Source organism: Gracilinanus agilis, chromosome 3 (genome assembly GCF_016433145.1).
Source record: "Gracilinanus agilis isolate LMUSP501 chromosome 3, AgileGrace, whole genome shotgun sequence".
NCBI classification, from domain to species: domain Eukaryota; kingdom Metazoa; phylum Chordata; class Mammalia; order Didelphimorphia; family Didelphidae; genus Gracilinanus; species Gracilinanus agilis.
The window spans coordinates 565698652-565724303 of NC_058132.1; the positions used below are offsets into that span (position 1 = coordinate 565698652).

General features: G+C 33.5%; 1 protein-coding gene across 1 annotated transcript in view; it reads left to right on the forward strand.

Moving 5' to 3' along the window:
• Positions 1-25652, forward strand: part of KLHL1 (kelch like family member 1) — a 542207-nt gene that overhangs the window by 154284 nt on the left and 362271 nt on the right. Inside the window, exon 2 of the mRNA XM_044669367.1 lies at positions 1490-1672. Within this exon, the coding sequence (XP_044525302.1) occupies positions 1490-1672 (183 nt within the window). The remainder of the gene's footprint in view (positions 1-1489; positions 1673-25652) is intronic.

Here is a 25652-nt window from a genome sequence, read left to right on the forward strand (position 1 = left end):
GAGAGAGAAAGAGAGAGAGCGAGAGAGAGAGAGAGAGAGAGAGAGAGAGAGAGAGAGAGAGAGAGAGAGAGAGGCAGTCATTGTCAGTCATGATTATAGAACCAGAGTGGTCAAAGATCTCAGTGACCATGGAAGCCATTCTTTGCAATACCTGGATGTGAATTATTTCTACAATAATATTTGTTCTGACATTTCAAAAAAGAAGGAAATCAAGACCTCTATTAAACTAAGGTTCTAAGCCTCCCTCACTTGCACCTTCATTCCAAGAAACTGATTAGAATCCTGTGGCCCAGTTTTGGACTCAGAGACACCTGATGGCTGGACATTCCTAGGGCTGGATTCTAGCCTGTGACCAGAATTTGTCATTGAGGAGAGTTGTGGAAACCTCTGATCCTCTACCAGTCCTGTTTTGATTTCTTCTGGGTGCCACCAGTAACATCACAGCAATTCTGACATTGAATATACTTGTAAGCTGAATATGTGATATTGCTATGTGATGAAATGAAATATCTCGCCTCTGATATATACTATTTGAAGGTGATAATGTGGAGGAAATGATAGGAAATGCCATTTGTAGCTGCATTTTTTTTGAAATATTCTTTGTACAAGTTAGATTTTGGACAAGCTAGGCTATCGAATATAGATTTTAATCCTGTATTCAATTTTATTTGGAAACATTTACAGAAATAAGATGTCTAAAATGGTTTGGTTAAATTAGCCATTTCAGGAATGTGAAAATTATATTCCACTAAGAAACCATATAAGTGTGTATTGTCCCCATGGTTCCCATTTTTATCCATATTTTTTACTTGCAATTTCCCTCTAGGAAAGATATCCTTTCCCCCTGTTTCTCTCTTCTGCCTTTACTAATTATTGAGTAACAAGAGTTAAGACAGAAACTTAATTCTAAGACTAAAGAAGTTATCAGTGCTAAATAATAACATAAGGTTGGAGGCTATAGTGCCTTCTTAATTGTAATTGTTAACCTTAAAAAAAAAAAAAGGAATGGTCTGCTCCTCTCAGTTAAAAGTTACTATTTTTGTAAAGCAACACTTTGTACAATAGCCAATAAAATTGGTATCCCTTAGCACTGTTTTGAGAAGTATATTGAAATTAACTGTTCCCAATAACACAGGGGACTAAAATTAGCAATTAACTTTAGGATAAGCGTGCTAATTGCTTATTGGTTCTTTCAAATTTAAAACATTGTATTTCCCTATAGATAAATGGAACCAATGGAACAATTTGTTATATTTATCAACTAAGAAAAACAAATCCTTTACTGGCCCTTTATTGCTTACATTAGTTAATCCTTTGAACTTGGGGGACCTTTTTTTTTAATAAAAAAAGATTTTTCTGTCTTGTCTTAGCAATGATGAAAGCAAAGAAAGATGCATTGATTTCTCCTATTCAGCTTTAAGAAATTGGTGATTAGATCTGCACAATTGGTGACACTTGATCAACACTGCCTTCTATTTGTGGTTCACAGGCTGTCAGCAACAAGCCATTCTCTGACACCCCAAAGTGATATGGACTCCAGTAGCTCTGAGGAATTCTATCAGGCAGTTCACCATGCTGAACAAACCTTCCGGAAGATGGAAAGCTACTTGAAACAGCAACAGCTCTGTGATGTGATCCTGATTGTGGGCAATCGCAAGATTCCTGCTCATAGGTAGGGGGATCATTCTTAACCATAAAATGTATGACTATGAATAAAAGAGCATGGTCAGCATGGGGATTTCACAAAATCTTATTTCAAGTTAACATTTCATATATCCAAAGGATATTTTTTTTGAGAATAAATGTGGGAGTACGTTAAACCAGAAATTTTTTCTTAGGATAGTAAGAGGATTGTAAAATATCTTTCAGTTGTTCAGATACACTCATAGTCTCAGATATGGGGATAAAGTAGGTAAAAGTATTTGTTTTTTTTCCCCCTAAATTTAGCATAAATGGAATATGGACTATACAGGGATATCTGAGAATTAAGATACACTCTCTAGTCATCTGAAAAACAAGTCTAACATTTTTGTTTTATGCAGTCATTTTCTTCCAGCAAACTCAAAAGAACTTTTCTCATATTTTGATGTATTATCATCACTGTTTAAAATATTTATTAATAGTATTAATTATGTTGTATTTTGGCCTCAAGGCATTTTAAAGTGAAGACACATTTAAATTTCCCTCATTTCTTGGTAATTATAATTTCAAAAGTAAAATGTAAATTATCTCTGATCATAATAATGCTATGTCATTTGCATTAAGCATTATACTCTATTCAGACTGCATTCATGAAATCTCTGTCTACTGCGTTTATCTTTTTTTGTAAAATTGCACCCACAGTTTTAAGTTGGCAAGACATTATATCATTTAACTTAGGAAATTTAAATTTTTTCATCATAATGCTGTATACTTAGGCCAACCTTGAATTACAGTATTTCTATAAGAGGGAGACTATAGCTTGCTGAATAAACATTTATTTTGCTACAATTTTCTTGTTAAGGTTCCAGTATTTGTGAATCCAGAAGAAGGGGGCACCCTAAACTTCAGTGATTTTCAGAACCATAGAAAAAGAGTAAAAAAAAGGAGATTATTGATGCAGTCTAGGAATGTGCTATATAATATGGAAGGTGAACATGAAACTGTTTGTCAGGAGACAAGGGTCATTGATTTTGAAAGAGATACTATGTCAGTGTTGTTTTGATGTTGGCTCAGGCAGCAAGCTATGATAGGGGTTCAAAAATATGTTTTGATTTCTTTTGAATAACACAGATATGATAATCATTTTATTTCTATTCATAAGACAGTTTTGCTATTCAACCAAAAATATTTAGGAAACATTATTTTGAGTGCAAAGTTAATTAAATTAGAGTAGAGGTGGAAAAAGAAAACTTCCCTAAGCTTGCATTCATTTTTCTTTCTCCTTTTACTAGTCAATCTCTCTGAAGTTAATGGAAGTTAACTTTAGCTTAAATAAAGGCAGAGTCTATGGTAAATGATTTGCTTAGCATCATGGTTCAGAATATCCCTTCAGACAATTCTTAGTTTAAAAAAAATCTGAAGAACACAATAAAAAGCAGATCTTTTCCCTTCAAAGTATTATTTGCTATGCCACTGCAATTGTTATTGTAGGCAGTTGTAAATTATTGTTAATTAGTTGATTATTCAAACACAATATAGTCTGAGCATATTTGTCAAAAGAATTAAACTAAATACCTCCTCCAGACCACTAAAGGATTTTAGCTAAATCCTTTTCTGATGTGTTAATTGGTATATTAACAATTTGAAAGAGTTAATAATCCTAAAAAAGAAATTGTCTCTTCATTGATAGAATAAGGTCCATAGTTTTCTTTTGATTTTTAATACCTGATTTTAATTTTAGTATTCCAGATTTTCTCAATGACTTTTAAGGTGCAAATTTGAAGTAAAAAATATTATAGCATTTTCCCTCCAAAAATATCAGTGGGAAAGCATATTATATTTCCTTGAATTAATAAAAATTATAATAGGAATCTGATTAATGTCTTAATATTTGCAAAGTACAGATGCATATATAAAACACATATGTATATAGAAAAATATGTATATATATATATTATCTTATTTGATACTGTTTAATGATTATCCACATTTTACAGATGGAAAAACTGAAACTGAAATAGATTAAGTGGCTTACTCAGGGTCACACAGTAAGTTTCTGAGGTAAGATTCAAACTCTGGTCTTCTGGACTCCAAAGCTAGCACTTTATCTACCTTTCCTATTATATTCAAATATTTAATTAAAGTAGTATTTTCATTTTTCATACCATTTATTTACTTAGTATGAAGTGATTATACTTATATTCTATAGACAACTAGGTGTTATGATGGATAGAGTACTAGAGTTAAAGGCAAGAAGATCTGATTCAAACATGGCCCCTGATATTTAGTAGCTGTGTGACCCTAGCAAGTGATTTATAATCTATTTGCTTCAGGTTTCTCATCTTTAAAATGAGATGCGGCACTTTCAGGTTAAGATGGCTGCAGAGCAGTAGCAGGACTCCTTACTCTCCTCACCACTGATGATACATGTACATCAAAAAGACAAAAAAATAAAAAATAAAATAAATCTAGATGAAATAAGGGACTCCATGATAGGGCACAGCATCAAAGGTACATGGGATTTGGGCATTTCCATACTATAAGGGGGTGAAAAAGCTCCCACCAAAATGACAGCTGATCAACCCTCCTCCACCCCACCTATGGTGCCAGAGCCAGAGCCAGAGAGCCAGAATTACAGTTAGCATGTGACAATCTCTAGGGTCTTGGCAGTTGATTAAGAGCATCAAGGACCTACCCCTGAAAGCAGCTAGACCTGAGACCCCAGGAGGCTAAAGAGCAAGGACCTTGGGCTCAGAGATACAGCGGAGAGGGGCAGCAGACAGAAGTGGGAAGGAACCTCCTGGAAAAGTAGGTGCAGGCAAAAACTGTTCTGTAGCTCCGTATACAGAGAGCCTGCCCTCCTCCCTCAGACTTCTGGCTGAGAAGGAAAATCAGCATAGTGATGGCAAGTAACACTCAAGAAATAACCACCAGAAAGAACAAGAAAAAGGCACTAACCCTGGATAATTTTTAAGGAGAAAAAATCGAGACCACAGAGCAGACAACAGAGGAGAACAAACAAGTAAACACATCCAAACTTTCCCCCCAAAATGGAAATTGGTCACATTCTCTTGAAGAGTTCAAATCTGAGATCATGAGAAAAGTGGAAGAGATTTGGCAAGAAAGCTGGGAAATAGTTCATAAAGAAAATAACATTTTAAAAGACAAAATTTCGCACTTGGAAACAAGTACAGAAATCAAATGAAATAATAAGCAAATTGAAGGCCAGAAATGACCTGCTAGAAGCCATGAAAAGTAGGATAGACCAAACCAAAAAAGGAAAATCAAATGATTATAGCATAAAAACCAATCTTTAAAGACCAGAATTGGGCAAGTAGAAGCCAATGATCTTGCAATACAGCAAGAATTAATAAAGTCAAGTCAAAAGAGTGACAAAATAGAAGGAAACATGAAATATCACACTGAGAAAATTAATGACCTTGAAAATGGGTCTAGAAGGGACAATTTTAGGATCATTGGTCTACTGGAAAACCCAGAAATCATAGGAACTTGGACACCATACTACAAGAAATTATCCAAGAAAACTGCTCTGATGTTCTTGAACAAGACGGAAAAATAGACATTGAAAGAACCCATAGATCACACTCTACATTAAATCCTTAAAAGACAACCTGTAGGAATATAATTGCTAAATTCAATAATTTCCAAGTTAAGGAGAAAATATTAGAAGTAGCCAGAAAGAGACAATTCAGATATCAAGGAGCACCAATGAAGATTACATAGGATCTGTCATCCTCCACATGAAAAGACCCCAAGGCTTGGAATATGATACTTAGAAAGGCAAGAGAATTTGGTCTACAAAAAAGGATCACTTACCCACCAAAAATGACTATATACTTTCAAGGGAAAGTATGGACATTCAACAAAATAGAAGATTTCCAAATGTTTGTAAAGAAAATACCACAGCTAAACAGAAAGTTTGAAATCCAACCACAAAAATCAAGAAAGAGATTAAAAGCAAACCAGTGGTTTAAAAGGAAATAGCACAAGAAGAAGGGGCATAACTAGGAGAGGAATTCATAATGTTGGGGAAAACACACCTGATAATAATAACTCTGAATGTGAGTGGGATGAACTCACCCATAAAATGAAAGCAAATAGCAGATTGGATTAAAGACTAAAATCCTACCATATGTTGTCTACAAGAAATACACGGGGCCGATAGACATGCACAGGGTAAAAGGAAAAGGCTGGAGCAAAATCTATTGGGCTTCAATGGAGAAAAAGAAGGCAGGAGTTGAAATCATGATATCTGACAAAGACAAAGTAAAATTTGATCTGATTAAAAGAGATAGGGAAGGTAATTACACCCTGATAAAAGACAGTAAAGATACTGAGGAAATATCAATAATCAACATGTATTCACCAAATAGTTTAGCATCCAAATTTCTAAAGAAGAAATTGGTAGCACTCAAGGAGAAAGTAGATGATAGAACTATGCTAGTGGGTGACCTCAAACTTCCTCTACCACATCTAGATAAATCAACCCAAAAATAAATAAGAAAGAGGTAAGAGATATGAATGGAATCTTAGAAAAATTAGAGTTAACAGATATATGGTGAAAAATAAATAGGGACAAAAAGGAATACACCTTCTTTTCAGCAGCACATAGTATATTCACAAAGACTGTCTATGTAGTACAGAACGAAAATATAACAAAAAATGTAAAAAAGCAGAAATAATAAATGCAACCTTTTCAGATTATAATTCAATAAAAATAGCTATTAGCAAGGGTAGAGAGAGATGCAAACCAAAAATTAATTGGAAATTAGATAATATGATTCTCCAAAATCAGTTAGCTAACGAACAAATCATAGAAACAATTCATTATTTCATATAAGAGAATAACAATGATGAGACTTCTTGCCAAAATCTATGGGATGCAGCCAAAACAGTACTCAGGGGGGAATTTATATACTTGAATGCATATATTAACAAAATAGGGAGGGCAGAGGTCAATGAATTGGGCATACAACATAAAAAACTAGAAAATGAAGAAATTAAAAATCCCCAGATGAAAACTAAATTAGAGACCCTCAAAATTAAAGGAGAAATTAATAAAATCAAAAGCAAAACAACTATTGAATTGGTAAAAAGACCAGAAGCTGGTACTTTGAAAAAACAAATAAAATTGACAATTACTGGTCAATATAATAAAAAAGGAAAGAAGAAAACCAAATTAATAGTATCAAAGATGAAAAGGGAGACTTCACATCTAATGAAGAGAAAATTAAGGCAATCATTAAAAACTATTTTGCACAAGTATATGGCAATAAATATGGTAATTTAGGAGATATGGGTGAATATCTACAAAAATATAAATTACCTAGATTAACAGAAGAAGAAATAGAATATTTAAATAATCCCAAATCAGATAAAGAAATTGAACAAGCCATTAAAGAACTCTCTAAGAAAAAATTGCCAGGGCCTGACGGATTCAGAAGAGAATTCCATCAGACATTCAAAGAACAACTAATCCCCATACTATACAAATTATTTGACATAATAAGCCAAGAAGGAGGCCTACCAAATTCCTTTTATGACACCAATATTGTATTGATTCCAAAGCCAGGCAGACCAAAAATAGAGAAAGAAAACTATAGACCAATCTCCTTAATGAACATAGTTGTAAAAATATTAAACAGAATACTAGCAAAAAGACTCCAGCAAGTGATCATGAGGATCATTCATTATTATCAGGTGGGATTTTTACCAGGAATGCATGGTTCAATATAAGGAAAACCATCCACATAATTGACCATATCAATAAACAAACCACCAAAAATCACATGATTATTTAAATAGATGCTGAAAAAGACTTTGAGAAAATATGACACCCATGCCCATTAAAATACTAGAAAGTATATGATTAGAAGGGCCTTTCCTAAAAATAATAAACAGTATATATGTAAAACCATCAGCAAGCATCATCTGTAATGGAGATAAATTAGAAGCTTTCCAAATAAGATTGGGAGTGAAGCAAGGTTGCCCATTATCACCTCTATTATTTAACATTGTACTAGAAAATCTAGCAGTAGTAATTAGGGAAGAAAAAGAAATTCAAGGTATTAAAATGTTTAACAAGCAGACCAAGTTATCACTCTTTGTAGATGATATGATGGTCTACTTAAAAATCCCAGAGAATCAACTAAAAAAGCTAGTGGAAATAACTAACAACTTTAGCAAAGTTGCAAGTTACAAAATAAAACCACATAAATCACCAGCATTTCTATATGTTTCCAACACCTCCCAGCAGCAAGATTTAGAAAGAGAATTGCCATTTTAAACCACCCTAGACAATATAAAATACTTGGGAATCTATCTGCCAAGACATACATGGGAATCATATGAACATAACTACGAAATATTTCCACACAATTAAAACTGAATCTAAACAATTGAAAAAAAAAACATTGATTGCTCATGGGTAGGACAAGCTAACATAATAAAAATGACCATCCTAACCAAATTAATCTTTTAGTGCCATACCTATCAAATAACCAAATAACCTTTTACTGAATTGAAAAAAACTGTAACAAAGTTCATTTGGAAGAACAAAAGATGAAGAACATCAAGGGAAATAATGAAAAAAAAATGTGAAGGAAGGTGACCTAGCAGTTCCAGGTCTTAAACTGCACTATAAAGCCATAGTCATCAAAACAATATGGGACTGGCTAAGAGACAGAAGGGCAGATCAGTGGAATAGACGTGGGATAAGCAACATCAGCAACAGAGTCTATGATAACCCTAAAGAAAAAAATCCACTATTTGACAAAAACTACTGGGAAAATTGGAAAACAATATGGGAGAGATTAGATTTAGATCAACATTGCACACCCTAAACCAAGATAAACTCAGAATGGGTGAATGACTTGAATTTAAAGAAGGAAAATATAAACCAATTAGGTGAACACAGAATAGTATATTTGTCAGATATTTGGGAAAGGAAAGATTTTAAGACCAAGCAAGAGTTAGAAAAAATTACAAAATGTAAAATAAATAATTTTGATTACATTAAATTAAAATTTTCTATACAAATAAAACTAATGCAACCAAAATTAGATGGGAAGCAATAAATTGGAAAAATATTTATAAGAAAAACTTCTGACAAAGGTCTAAGTATTCAAATTTATAAGGAGCTAAATCAATTTTGAAAAAAATCAAATCATTCTCCAATTGATAAATAGGCAAGGGACACCAATAGGCAATTTTCAAATAAAGAAATCAAAACTATCAATAAGCACATGAGAAAGTGCTCTAAATCTCTAATAATTAGAGAAATGTAAATCAAAACAACTCTGAGATACCACCTCACACCTACCAGATTGGCTAAAATGACAGCAAAGTAAAGTAATAAATGTTGGAGGGGATGTGGTAAAATTGGGACATTAAAATTGCTAGTGGAGTTGTGAATTGATCCAACCATTCTGGATGGCAATTTGGAAGTATGTCCAAGTACACTAAAAGACTGCCTGCCCTTTAATCCAGCCATACCACTGCTGGGTTTATCCTCCAAAGAGATCATTAGGAAAAAGATTTGTACAAAAATATTTATAGCTGCACTCTTTGTGGTGGCAAAAAATATGGAAAGCCAGGGTACATCCTTCAATTGAGGAATGGCTGAACAAATTGTGGTATCTGTTGGTGATGGAATACTACTGTGCTCAAAGGAATGAACTGGAGGAATTCCGTGTCAACTGGAATGACCTCCAAGAATTGATGCAGAGTGAAAGGATCAGATCCAGGACAACACTTTTAAGAATATTCCAAAAAAACAAAACTTGAAAGCTATATACTTTCTAGATGTTTCTAGCTGAGTAATGGATTTGGAGTCAAAGAAACCAAATCTTATCTGTGCCACATATTACCTATATGACCTTGATTGGCAAGTCAAGTTCTCTCTAGTCCTCAATTATTATTTTTTTTTGTTTTGTTTTTGAGTGGATATTGTTTTTTTGTTTGTTTGTTTAGATTTAAGGAGTTCTGATAAATGGTCCTGGGTGTTGGTTCAGCTTCTGGATCCTATAACCCTTTCCTCAAATGGCATTTATTTAATGCCTTTCAGCATTCTCACTGCCCTTCTTTGGGTATTCTGTAGTCTTTCATTAGTAGAGAAGTGGAAAGAGACTTAAAAGACAAAAAAAATTGTGTTTAAATCCCATCTGAAAAATAATAGCTGGGTAATCTTCATGAAGACATTTAAGCTTTTTATGACTTAATTTACAAATTACTCTTTTGTAAAAAAATGGCTGAACTCTATAGCTTCTAAAATCCTTTCCATTTTAAAATCAGTATGTGATCTGATAAGAGCAGAATATTATAGGAATACTGCTTTCTGTATCATAGGTAATAAATCTCAGTTGATACATTTGCTTTCTAACCTGCACATAGTCATTTATTTTGAGACTGAAGTTCATGAAAAACCCTGAAATCTTTTTATCTTCTTCTTAAATTAAGACTTCTATCTTAATTTAGCCATGTGAACTTGATCTTTGAACTTAAGTGTAAGCATTTTACATATACAGAATATTTATCTTATACTTTATCTTATTAAATTTAACCTGCTTCCAACCTCTTTAGATTCCTTTGTATGTAGATCTTGTTATCCAGACTTTTAGCTTTTTCTCCCATATACAAATTCACCTTTTTTTTCCTTTTCTTCTTAACTCCTTCTGGCTTCCTGCCTCATCATTAAACTGTAACTGTCACAGTTGATTAAAGATATTTAATTGCCAAATGCAATAGTTTTACTTCTAATCCTTCCTGACTTAGCAGCATCAAAAGGAAAAATGGATCTTCCTTTCCTTCTAGAATCTTCTCCCTTCAAAGTTTTTATGACTATTTTCTCTTCCTTCTCCTACTCCCTATTTGGCATGCTTTATTCTTCTTTGCTGGATCATCATGCATTTCAAGATTTCTAACTGTACACCTACCTACTCAAGGCTTGCATTTTCTAGTACCTTTTCTCTTCTTTCTCTACAGTTTTCTTAGCAATTTTGTCAGCCTTTATGAGATCAATTAGCTGCATGCAGATAATTCCCAAATTATATATTGCCTTTCTCCCAAGATCCTGGCCCCTATGTCTACTGGACATTCCCAACTAGATATCCTACAGGCCCACTGAATTCAACATTTCCAAGTTTGAGTTTATTGTCTATACCCCCCCCCAAATCCACTACTTTTCTTAACTCTACCTCCTCCCCTCCACTTCTGTTTAGGCTACCACTATCCTTCTAATCTCCCAGATCAGAGATAATCCTTGACTCCTTACTCTCCCTTCCTAAATCCCTAATACCCGATATGGAAATGGTGACCACGGGTCACTAATTTTGCCTCCAGAAAACATTTCATATTCATCTCCAACAAACATTTGGTTCTCACTAGAGGAATCTAACAATTCCTGGTAGTTATTCATGAAATGAAGCAATTTATTGATTATAGAGCTATCTCTACTCCCCAAAAGTGACATCCTCCCAGCTCTTATTTCAATGGCTTCATATTTGGTGAATTGACTTACTGCGGTTAGAATTGAGTTTTAATAAGTGCCATGCTGAAGAATGTGAGTGGTAGAAGGAAGGATGGATGGGAGGAAGGGAAAAGGAAGGTAAGGAAGTCAGAGGAAAGGAAAGGAAGGTAGCAGAGGTAGCCAGCTGGTCCCCAGCCCTGGTGGGAAATTGACCTAAGCTCTTCGGAGCTCAATAGATCAGGTTACACTTAGGGATAGAATAGGTGGGTTTTATTTAGTTAGCAAAGGAAAAAGTTAGGTAGGGAAAAAACTAGGAGTTTGATCTCCAAGGGGACCAAGGCTCTCCTAAAAAAAGCCAGTCCTCTGGATGAAGCCCTGTGGGAAAAAGACGCCCCAAACCCTGCGCTTGCCCTTTCTTTTATACCTTTCTCAGACACCTCCCATAAGGAAGTGGGAGGTGTCTGAGGAAATAAGGGTAGAGAATCCTGAGAGGTAGTCTCTCAGGATTAGTGCATTTTAAACTGCACAAGAAAGAAACAATAGAGCTGAACTGTGACAGAGGCCACAAATAAGTTGACAAGATTTTGGTGGTGCCAATTTTGAAAAGATCTGATAATGTGACCATCATCCTTCTAGTCAACAAGGTTCAAAATCATTTTTCTCCTTTCTCATCCTCTCATATACTCCGAATCTTCTTGTTTCTGTTTCCAAAGCATCTCTCAAAACTATCTTTTCTCCATTCCTAGCATAATCACCCTCATTCAAGTCTTCATCACCTTCACTTCTACTCTTAGGAAAGCATCCTAAATTGGCTCGCCCTTTCATATTTCTCTGAACTTATCCCTCAGGAAGCTGCACAGCGATATTCCCAAATCACGATTCTGACCATTTCATGCTCTTTCTCTAAATGCTTCAGTGATTCCTTATAATTATCTCAGATGAATCCATACTCCTGGCTTTTTAAAGTCCTTCCATTTAACTCCCATTTTTCTTTAGTGTCCCCAGAGATCACGTGAGAGACTTTAATAAGCTGCTTGCTGAAGTCTAAGCAAGTAATATCATTCCTCTGTGCATCTGTTGTTTTATTTTGTTTGTTGTTTCCCATTCTGGTATAGGCATTTAACTTGATCCGTGTAGGAAACTGCCAGTGGGGAAATGGTCAATAATTTTTTTATAATGAATAGTTGTTGAGTGGTATGGAAAACTTAAATGGCCATATAATTAACATATTTTAGAGTCAGGATTGTACAAGATAGTTTAAACAGGAAGTAGGAGGCTGAACTTCAGTTGCATCTGGGGTACCAAACTGTAAAAATGAAAAATAAATACTGGGAAGCAATTATCTGGATCTTACTAATATTTTATTGTAGAAAGTTGTAAAAATGTCACTATCCAGAGCTTGGCCCAAGACCCAGAGCTCTTTTTTAAACAATACTATTGTTTTAATAGAATGAGGCTATATATATATATATATATATATATATATATATATATATTGGCTATATATATATTGGCTATATATATATTGGCTATATATATATATATATATATATATATATATATACACTATGGGATCGAAACTTCATCCCAGATTACACAGACACCTCCTCCCTCTTAAAAGAGGACTGGTCTTGTGAATATTTCTTTTCAGAAGGGGCAACCAGAGCTTCCATATTTTAGAAGGTCTCCTTCTTCAAGAAGATAAGTTGTTTTTCTTATCTCTATTTTCTGAAGAAATCATTCATTCCCTTGGTGAAAATAAAGATGGCCAAGGCTATTGTAGCTTTGAAGCCATCTGAGATAGCATACTGCCCGGACACATTTAAGGATGCTAAAGACCTGCACAAAACTGCTCTTGTTTAGGATATTTTTGCAAGATCCTTCAAGGGATTTTCTTTGTAATTTATTCACAAGATGATTATTGATTACTGATTCTCATATACATTTAATGAATCAATTAATAATTGGGATTAGCCCTTATAATTTCTAGCTAAATATCGATGACCTAAAAGGATTACATACAAAGAATATATAGTTATATGACAAAATTGTGAGTATAAGTTGCTATTGCTTAATTAGATCTTTTATAGGACTTAACCTTACTCTTTCTGATTCCATACTTTGTCTTCTTCTGTCTATTAGGACATGCTACCTCTTTATCTAGTAACTATATCAACAAATGAAATGATGCTAGTTTTGTATAATCAGTTGTTGATGATATCTCACTAACACTTAGCGATGATCATCACTTGATTTTCTAGATATTAATCAACCCTATTTTAATAGTGCATTAAATAATTTTAGTAGGAATAATTGAGTAACTGTTCTTAATTTTTGTGAAAATATTTTTGAAAACTTGAGTATTTATTTTCTTCTGTCATTTCTTTTTTCTAGGCTCTTTCAAAGGTCACTGTATGTGACTCAGTGGTTCCATTGACTAATTCTTTAGCTACCTGCTTCATTGGACTGATTTAGTGCACTGTCTTTTTTTTTGAAGTTTACTTGCTCATATTCCCCATCCCAAAATTATCTGTCTCTTAGGTTCCCTCTAGCATTAAGATTCTAGCCCTGATTTCCAAACAGAAATTTCCAGAAGACTGAATGAATTATGTAAAGGAACAATTTGAATGGCCTAATTTGCCTATAAAATGCAAAAATCTACTAAAAAGAATATAGAGTCTATTTTAAAATAAATAGTTAATGTTCTTCCTTTGTGTTACATAGCTCATAGGATGCATTTATTAGCTCACTTTTTTGCATTTTAAGTTACCAAAAAATGCTCAATATTATATCAGTTTCCTCAGAATAAAAATACTATAACAATTTCACCACCAAATCATAATTTAAGGGCTCTTTAAAGCAAACAATTGATTTAACTTGAAAATAAATTTCCTCTTTTCCTAAAGTTCCTTCTTACAGGATACAGAGACTCATTCTATTTCCATGTAGGAATAACATTCATCACATAGATTTGGCATCAATATAAAAATGAGTAGTGCTTCTTAGAATAGTCAATAATGTATTTTATATGTTCTCATTATGACTCATTGAAATTTTGACTCATCTCAAACACTTTCTTGGTAATAAATTGAATAAGCTTATTATGGACTAACTTCCTGAATGCCTTACTGATTTTACTTTGAGTCTTTTTTTTCCCTTTCAAATTGAAGACGGGAGGAGAAGGGAAAAGAATAAGCATTTATATAATGCCTTATATGTGCCAGGCTTTGTGGTAAGCAATTTTACAAATATTGTCTCATTTGATCGTCACAAGTATACTAGGAGCTAGGTGCTGTTATTATCCTCATGTTTCCCAGTTGAAAAAACTGAGGCAGGCAGAATTTGTGACTTCACCAAAGTCACACAACTAAGAAGTGTCTGAGATCATAAAAATATATATATTAGGCCCAGTGAGTGCTCTATCCACTGCACCACAACTCGCTGCCTCCAGAGAACAAAAAAGCTGAAGGTTGAACTATTTTGTTGTTGTTTTTTAATCTCTGTCCTTCTGTTTGATCTCAAAATAATCCTTCAATAACTTCTCAGGACAAATCTTGCCTTAAAATAAGAATAGCATAAATCTAAGGAGCTCAAATAGAACTCTGCATCATTGTACCCCCTGACATCCACCACATTTCTTTTCTTAGCTAACATCAAATTTTAAGTGACAAGTGATTTGAGACTGTCTGGTGCTTTATTAGTGGTTGGAGAAATATAATATGACTCCAATTCCAAACTTACAGCTGCTAGAGAAGAATGTTTGCTGCCTACACTTTGTGACTTTTCAGTCTTCAGGCAATATAGTTGAAAGATTGATATCAGGAGACTCTAAACGGGAAACTCCTTATAGTTCTTCTGTTTTCAGCTCACCACGAAAGAAATGTCAGTTCTCAGTTTATCAACATGTTGAATTTATTAGTCCATTTTTGTTTATACATTGTGTGATAGTCAATAAATGCCATTATAGTGACAGGAACTGAAACTGATCCAGCTCCATAATTGCTGACAAATACTAATGACTGGAATAAAAACAATTAATGAGTAGGTACAAGAGTAGCAGCATATGTGTGTGTGTGTGTGTGTGTGTGTGTGATGTGTCCATACCATGCATTATATATATTAAATTTTTGCTTATAGACCAAATATATCCATGGAGATACAGAGTTGGAATTTTTGATATTTGATATCTTTCTATCCATATAGTTTTCTGTTTTAATTTGGATGAAAAGAAGAAATTGAGACCTCATTCTGTTATTAATTCAGTAGACATGATTACTGTTATTGAAGCATGTTGATTCATGACCAACCTGGAAAACTGCTATTATCCATCTGCTTCAATTCATCTTTACTCTCTGTTATCCTTTAAACCTTGCCCATTGCTTATGAGTGACAAAGCACTGAAAATTTGCTTCAAATCATTGTCTACAGAATCTAAAACTCAAATGAGGAAAATGTAGTTCCATTATTAGAACAGATAATGTCTGTCTCCTTAAATACAAATAATTGATGAATTGTTTTGATCTTTAGCATATAGGTTTGCCATACCATTATAAGCACTTTGTTTAATTTTCATTTTGATAGACTACAAAATAAAATTTCTTCTCTTTGGATGCTTCTACACAATTCAATAAATTAAGCTAAGTTAAACATTTACTAAATGACTATTTTATGCAAGTTATTATAATAGGTATGAATTTTAGGATGATATAAAATATGTCATCAAATAACAATAAAATTTCATTAAGGAAGATATAATATATTTTGCTATACATAATATTATTTATATATGATATATAAATGTTTTTATAATATTATATAATTTAGTATCTTATGCTAAATTTTATAAATAAGAGGAATAAAGCTAAAGGAGATATCAAACACATTGCTCTAAGAAAATACACAGAGAGATATATCATTTTACATTGGTAGAATCTCACAAGTTCAGGTAATAGAAGCAACTGAGCTTGGAACAGTAGAAGTTAAATGGGTAAATATGTATAGATAGTATATTCTAGATATGGAGATTGCGGGTGTGAAAATGCATAGAGATAGGAGAGGGCAATATGAGGTTACAGAATAAGTAGTAGTTTAAATTTAGATGGGATGGACATAAAGGAAAATAATGTAAAGTAATGATGGAAGATATGATGAAAATAGATTGTGAAAGGTCATAAGCATCACAGTAAAGAAATTCTCTTCTATCCTATTAAAAAGTAATAGGACACAACTAATGTTTTTAAATAGAGAAGTGATAATAGTCAAATCCCTAGATTTGTAAATTAATTTGACAGCCACTCAAAGGAAAGACAGGGAAAGTAGAGTCCTAAGGAAGGGTTATCAGGTGGAAGGTTCTGGTAATAAGTGATGTGCAGCCTGATTGGAGCTGGTTACAGTGAATGGAGAGAAGGTGACAGATGTTAGAGATAATGTGCTGCTAGAATGGACAGGTTTTGGAAATATATTGGATATGGTGAATGAAGAAGATGGAGAAGACAGTAGAGTATGAGATGATACCAAAGTTTTAAGCTTTGATAACTGTGGAAATGATTGTGCTATAAACCAAATTAGCAAAGTTGGAAGGATGGACATCTTTGGGGGAGAGGAAAAAGTTGACAATTTTGGTTTTATACATACTTAGTTGGAAGTTTCAAAGGGAAATCAGGAAGCTCCAGATGTAGTTTAGACCTGATAGTGCACATCTGGGAGCCTTCTGTATGAATGTTTTTAATTAATCAACTAACAGAAATGTATTAAATACGTTTTTGGTTAGGCTTTCTGATAAGAGTAGAGATGAAGTTCCTGTTCTCAGGAATTTTGTATTCTATCAATATAGCAAAATTTGTTTATGAAATATGCTTCTGTATTTAGAGGCATATTTATGTGTGTATATGTGAAATATAGGTTATAACAGTGATTAAAGGAGTGATTTCATTCCCATAGGACATCTTGATGGATGAAACTCCCTCTCCCAATATTAATCAGTACTTTTTTCTGAAAGTAATCTTAGAGAATCGCCTGGTTAAATGACTTGGCCAGAGTTGCACAGAAAATTTGTGTCTGACTCAAATCCTGAATTCAAGTCCTCTTAACTCCAATGTTTGTGCCTAATTCACTATGTAATTTTATGCTATCAAGTATGTACAAGACTGAGATGTCAAGGGAGGGAAGAGAAAGAGAAAAAAGAAAACCTAATGGGGTTCAGAAACACGAGAGGTATATCTACATTTAGAGGTCAGGAGGTGAAATATGAATCACTGAGATCTATAAGGAATAGTCAGCCAGGCCAAAGAACTAGAAACATAAAACCCAAAAGAAAGGTGACTAACAGTGTCAAATGCCATCCAAAATTAAAAATAGAGGAGAACTGAGAAAAAGGTTAATTTGACTCTTAAGAGGTCCTCCCTGGGTGGTGAGGGAGGGAAAGCAGTTGAAGTGAAACAATAGAGACAGAATATGGATTGTGTGGATGGTAAGGAAATAGAAACAGTTCTGGAAATTTACCAAGGAAGAGAAAAAGCTAGAACTTGAGGGAGTTGCAGAAAAGAGGTGGACGATTTTCTTTTTGGTTATTGTTATTGGGTTTTGTTTTTAAAGTATAAAAGTGAACGTATTTATTGTTAGAAATGAAGGTTGTAGTAAAGGCCAAAATTAGATATTTATGAATGTGCTCATTTATGCTCATACAAGGGAAAGACGGACTGTTACTGATCTGCAGCAAAAGATTTTAAAGGAGATAAGCAGGGATGGGATCAAAAGAAAGGTTAGCCTGTCTGAGAGGGAAGTCTGTCTCTAGTTCTGAGACTGAAATGAGAAATAAGAGTATAGACGAGAGCATAGAAACATTGTGAAGTATGGAAGAGGGGAGATGAGACCATTCATGACATATGCATCATTCAATATGGTCTTTTAAAAAAATGAAGGCTTTGCTCATTTCTCATTGAAAAGGAGGTATTTTTAACAGTTTATATGAAGTAACTTGTAATGCTTCTTTTGTAGTTATGTCATTCCTGGAATTAATTCTAAGACTTCATATATAGCTGTTTCTTGAAATGTTTATATAAAAAAAGTCACAGATGTATTATGTGTTATATGGGAAAAATGTAAATGTAATATGATATTATATTATGTAGTAAAATAATTACAAAAATGTAATGTAATCTCAGTATAATTTCCCACAAAAATATTATTTATGGGTGGGAAAAGGCATCTCAACATCATAAATCACATTACCAAAATTTCCAAGCATCTTTTCTTCCTTCCACTCCTTCAGTATTCAGAACAAATAACAGCTAATATGAGATCCTACGCAATTAATTGTCCTTTTGGTCAGACTTGAGACATAGATCAGGGTGATATTCTAATAAAATAATCAAGTGAAAGTGACAAAGTATAATATAGAATATATAGATACAGTAATTCTGGGTTTTTTTATTTCTATTTTTTCTTCCACAGATGTGTGGAGTAGGTTGCTGCCATAAGCATTGAGTAATAAACCTTAAGCTCTGGACCCTTAGCTAAATAATATTGTAAAAGGTTATCTTTGGAAAATAATTGGACAAGAGGCTTGGGATTGGTATAAATTGCAAAGGCATGAGCATTTCTCTTTCTTGGAAGGTAGCACTTTTTTAGTGAAAAAACAACAACACTTAGTCTAAAGAGATTGATTTTTGTCCTATCTCAGATGATTAAGAGTCCCAAATTAGTGGGCAAGTTGTTTAACTTCTCAGTTAATTCCTAATGTGTAGAAGATGGTTTTAGTGCCAAATGAAACCTTTTGAGCAAAGTAATCAAACCTCCTTGCTTGGAGAGATGACAGAAATTGGTGGAAATGTAATGTGTAGTTAATAAAAAAACAAAAAAAACTGTATTCGGTGAGAGGAAAATCTCTCTCTTATAGTAATTAACTGTGATTTTGGAAAGTGCAAATAATTTTAGTGACTTCATTTTCCTTGTGTATAAAATAGAAATGTTGTAAGACTCAAATGAAATGATGTAAATAAAGTTCTTTGGAAATCCTAAATAATAGTTTTTGGGGTAGTGGTCTCATGTCTAAAATGTACGGAGAACTTTGTCAAGTTCATAGTAAGAGCCAATCTTCAATTGATAAGTGGGCAAAAGATATGAAGACAGTTTTCGGGTAAATAAATCAAAGCAATACATAGGTCCATGAAAAAAATACTCTAAAAGATTTTAGACAACACTTTTCATGTATCATTTCACAACCATCAAATTGACTAAAACGACAAAGGGCAAAATGACAAATGTTGGAAGATGTGGAAAAATGGGGACACTAATACATTGTTCATAGATCTATGAACTGATCCAATGATTTGGAATTATACCCAGTTGTTATTCTGTGTATGCCAATGAAACCCAGCAATATCATTGCTGAATCTGTTTTCTAGGGAGATCAGAGAAAAAAGTAAAATAATTTCTCTGTTCCAAAATAGTTATAACAGTTCCCTTTATGGTGTCAAACAACTGGAATTCAAGAGTATGTCCATCAAATGGGGGATGGTTAAACAAATTGTGGTATATGATTGTGATGGAATACTATTATATCATAAGAAATGACGAACAGATTAATATTTTTTAAAACTTGAAAAGAACTAAAAGGAGTTAATGATGAGTGAAATGAGTAGAATCAAGAAAATATAATTATATACAGCTGCAGATTTAATATTTGAAGAATAATTTATAAATGTTCACCTCTAGAGAATGAACTGAAAAAACAAAAACATAAAAGACCTCTTATATACATATGCAATATATATGTATATGTTACGTATATATGTTTGCCAGTTGATACCTTCTATGGGTGGGGGAAAATAAATTATTTTAACATATATTTTAAATAACCAATTTTAAAAACAGGGCATTAGAATGTTCTTTGTGAGAGTTCTAGGCATTTTATGAATAATCACCATTTTTCCTTCTGAAGAAAGTGGAGGAAAAAAGAATAAAGAACCAGAAATACATCCACTTCTTTGTTCTAACTTCTTTCTTATTGCATTCCCTTGCAGAAAGAGATCTAAGGAGGATAAAACAAAGAAAAACTATAGAACAGTAGCATTAATACATATCAATTAAAACTGTAAAATAAAATTCTGAGAATTACATAACTTATTCAATAAATCATTCACTATGACCAAATTAGATTTTGTGCAGGACCTTTCAAAAAGTAGATTGCAATTAGGCTACTCTCTAGAACTATCTTGGGCAGGCCAATGACCTCACAAAAACATATCTAATATTTTTATACATCTCCCACAAATGTTTTTCTCCTATCTGTAGATAGCATAATTAGAGAAGAATTAAGGAACAAAGACAAATTTTAAAAAAAGAAAAGAAAATACTTGATGGCTATATTTGTCAATTAGTATTGTTAGGTTGGATTAATGAATCAGCAATTATGCCTACTATGTGCCAAACTTTGTTCTACTCTCATATACACATGTAGGCACACAATGTTTAAACTAAAGAAGCTTCTTTTATTTTGGAAGAATAATGAGAAGGTTGGAAACTTGATGTCCTAACTTTGAGATTCTGTGAGATCCAATGATTTTAGGTGGGTAGCACTTAACAGATAGCTGTAAGTAGAAGAGCAAGAACTAGAGCTCATGTGCTCTTCTAAATCTAGGGCTTTATAAGCATTTTTTAAAACTTAGACATGATATAGAAGAAAAACTATATTAAATCAGGAGTCAAAAGACTAGTGTTCAAATTCCAGCTAGGTTACGTATTATCAGTACATGGATAATGATAATGATAATGATAATTAACTTTACTATATCTACCACATGGGACTATTTTTAGCATTTCACACATCTTAAAGAGATAAATTAATTTGAAATATTTAGCCTACATTCTCTAAGAAAAGAAAATGCTCAGAATCATGGAATTGTCAGTTGTTAGAGCTAAAAAATATTGTAGAGATTTGTTCCGAATCCTCAATTTACAGATGATAAAAGTGAAACCTAAAAGATTAAGTATCAGTAAATGTCATCAGTAGCAGTATCAGAATTAGAATCAATCTCTTCCATTTTCTATACAGTACTAGATTCCCCCACCCCATATTCTTATTCCTCAGAAAGGTGTTTATTTCTTTTGTCTCTAAGTTCATTGGTCTTGAGAGGCTAGTAAATACTGACTTGGTTCCATCTATCATTTCTTAGGTAAGCATAGCTCCAACACCATAGAAGTTAAGTATTATGTTATTTATAATATACTAGCACAGATTCAAAAGTCAAGAACTGTGTGAGATTCAGAAAATGCACCCATGCTTGCAAGTCAAGATGAATAAAACTTATGTTCCTTATTCTCTGTACAGCATTGATGTAGTCTTAGGGCATAACAATCCAAGTGTTCATTTTACCTATCTTCATTTTCACTTGTATCTGCTAAACTCCAACGTCACATCATCAGTTGCTAATTGTACATCTTTATCTATGTAGCTCCAATTCAACACATCTAAGATATAATTCTTTATCCTCCCCAGGTCACCCCCCCAAAAAAAAACCATTTCTCTTCTTACAAACTTGCATATTTCTGTTAAGAACACCTTCATCTTCATGGTCACCCATCCTTCAACTTCAGAGTCAATCTTAATTCTTTCCTCTCCTTTCTTTCTCTATTCAACCAGGTGCTAAATTTCATCATTTCAACCTCTTTGATATCTCCTATATCTGCTGTGTTCTATATTATCCCCACATCAGTGGAAGGTCTCATTACCTTTCACCATGATTATTAAAATGGACTCCTTGCCTCAATTTACCCATTTTCCACATCTTCCCCTTCATAGAAAGCCAACACAGATGTGAACCATAGTTAGACGTTATAGACAATTTTGGTCAGCCTGGATAAAGAAAACATATCTTCATAAAGCACTGGGAACTTCCCAGGGAAATAAACATTCAAAATAGATGATGTTTACTTTAGATTGTTCCTCAATTTAAAAACATATTTAGAGTTGCATAGTAGCAACATTGAAAATGAATAAGCCTTAATATTATCAAGTTGTTTTCTTCAAGAAAAAATTTTTTTTTCTACAGAGAGAATGTGTAATGAAACATTCCCACTAAAGTCTTAATCCCTAGACCCTTCTAAATAAGCTTTTATTTATTTGACTCCATTACCAACAAACTGGATCCTGGTTTTATCCCCATCTCCCAACACATCTCTCAGGATAGCCAGTGAGGTATTCTAATCTATGTCCAGTTTGCATGGCTTCCCCCCCCCTTGAAGAGTACCAACACTTTCCAAGCTTTGGTTACTGACAGTCATCAGTTGAAGACAAGACCTAGACATATCTACTGATGAAATCATCATGAATCACTTCCCTGCAAATGCACCAAGTTCTTTTCTTATTGTACTGGTGTATGTAGTGTAGCCAGGGATGATGTGTAAATGGTTTGAGCTAACAGGCATGCTTGCCTCTGGTCGTTTCTTACTCTTTAAATAGTTTGATCCAATGCCAGCCTAAAATCCACATCCCTCACATGCAAGTGTGGGAGCTCGAGGGAACAATGCACTAATGTAATACAAACATAACAGATCCAAGTACAGGGAGAAAGTGACAAGTGCAGGGAAGTATGAACTGGAGGAGCACAGGTAAAGTAGCCATCTGTTCCCTTTAATGAGAAAAAGTTTCCTCTGTGAGTAAGGAGTAACCTAGATAGAGAGGTGATGACTGCAGCATTCTGCTCTGTGGTCCCAGTTGTTACCGGCACAGAGATATAGTGTTGTGGACCTATCATAAAACAGGGGTGGGCAAGCACAGATTCTGCTTTTCAACAAAGGAATTGCAAGTAGTGTTTGTAAATCTCTGAATAATTCTATGCAAAATGTATTTAGCTTCTCCCTCCCAGTGACTAACTTTCCTCTTCATTGTAAGCTCTGAACTGAGTCAGCTGCTTATAGGCATAGAGATCCTCAGAGAACAGTGAACATATGGTACTTCATGCTTTAAAAAACGAATCATAAATCGAATCAGTAATTCTGCAGATGAAAAATATTTAGTATAAATAAATTGAATATTTTTCTGAGCAAAACAGAAAAACAAAAGCCTCTTCTTAAAATATCTGATTACATTGTGTACAATTAATGGGCCCACAAATCCTCCTTTATTCCCCCAGCCTATAACTAATGAAATATAAAGGATATGAGAAATAGGCAAATTGTCAAATTACATTAGTCCATTTCCTCCCCCCTTTCTAATCTAGAAGGAAAAAAGTTTTCCAATAACATTCCCTTTATTCTTTTGTTTAATGACTTAGCCAATATCAATATTCAGCGCCTGACAATTCAGTGAGAGAAAGAAAAATTTGAAACTCATCTAAGTCTGTTTATATTAATATTAGCACTCACGGGTAAAATAATAGAACCAGGCAGAACTCTGGGGACTCATCTATCCTTCAACTGACTATAGTAGATCAAGATCATATCAGAAACACAAGTACTGGAAATTTTTAATTGCTTATGCTAACACAGTATTTTTATGTGTCACCAACTTTTCTCATTCATAGGTTACAATAGATGACAGATGAACAAATATTTGTTTATAAATCAAACGTAACTGTTAATATCTGGGAAACTGAAGAAAATGGGCAATGAGGCTTCAGTAGATTAGCTGTGGAGAAAAGTTGGGATCACAGTACTAGTCCTAGGAGTAAAGAGAAGTGAAAATTTATGTAAATGTACTTTTTTAACATTCCTCCAATTTCTAGTTGACTTCTACAATCAATGAAAATTGAATGTTAGGCAATAACATAAGATGGAGAAGGGCAATAGAGTAATGATGTACTCATGTAAATCATAGACAATCAATTTTTTAAAGCACCAACTAATTTCTAAGCCATGCATTGTTCTAAGTTTGTATTGTTTGCCAGGTTTATACGTACAAAGGATGAAACAATCTTTTCTCTCTATGAACAAGTACATATAAAAGAAAAATATGTATGCACACATATATGCATGCTTGTTGTTCAGCTTTTTTTTTAGTCATGTCCATCTCTTCATGCCCCCCACTTGGGTTTTTCTTGGCAATGATACTGGAATGGTTTGCAAATTTTTTCTCTAGCTCATTTTACAAATGAAGAAACTGAGACCAAAGGGGTTAAGTGATGTACCCAGGGTCACACAGCTACTAAGTGTCCATGGCCAGATATGAACTCAGGAAGATGCCTTTCTGACTCCAAGTCCAATATCCTAACAACTGCACCACTTAGCTACCCAGATATACATATATAAATATATAATATACATTTAAATATACATTTATATATAAGTACATATGCATTGTATTGGATATGTGAATGTATATATATTATATATATAGGCATAATATTATATATATATAATTATCTAAAGATAAAAAATATAAATATATGTGATTGATACATAATATTTGTGTTCTCTCTTCCACCCAGCTTCCAGCAGACCTTTCTCATCATCCCTAACTGTCCATCTCATTGTCCATATTTCCCTTCAATAATGTCAGCTTGTTCCATGTTGTCTCCACTACTTTCTCTCTTGTGGGATCTACCCCTTTGACTTCAACTAAGAATTAGGAAGCTTCTTCAAACTGAATTAAGAAAGACCCCTCGCCTTTCTAATAATAACTGGGATCATGTACTGAAAAGGACAGAAGTAGCTGTCACCCAAGTGCCTTGGGTATCTGAAAAAAGAGTTATCTGTGTAAAACATTCCTATTGTTGTTTTTATTGGGCCTTTTGTCAATTTTTTTATAAATTTATAAACTGTTTTGATAGGATCAATTTTCAGCAACAGGGGACTATTTTGAATATGAAGTCTAATTTATTAACGGATAAAAATAGATATGAAGCAAAGACAATTATATAAAGAAGTTCATCCTTGAATGGATTTTTATTTAAAGCAAGTAAAATCAATTTAAATCATAATTTAAATAACTAGTCAGGAAGATAGTATTCAAGCAATTTTTCCAACAAATTGTTCATTTTTTTATAAGCTTGATACACTTCTTTTTACCACTGAAAGATTTAGGTTTCATTACTAGAAAGAATAGACACACACACTATGCATTTTAGAGCAATGATTTCTGTAGTCTTAAAAAATAATTTTTAGATACATCAGAAAACTTAAGGTTAGTTTCCCAAAACATTTAAAATAGATAACTGTAAAAGAAGCCATCTCTATTCAAAACATCAATCAGAAGGATTTGAAAATTATTTTTAGCATGTTGCATCCAAAGGACAATAACCATTTCTGAAATGAAATTATTTAGTTTTAGTTCTAGTCTGACTAAAACAATGAGTGAATCCAGAGGAGTGGTAGATTATCAAACATCTTATAAAAGTTTAAGTCATGTAATTTAATGAAAAGAATACTGGGTCTGGAGTCAGAAGTTCTGGGTGCTTACTTCCTGTGTGACTTAGCAAAAGTTAATTCTCCTCCCTTGGCCTCAATTTGTACATCTGCAAAATAAGGAAGAGAATTGGACTACTGAGATCCCAGAAGGCTCTAATGTAATGAACCTGTGACCACA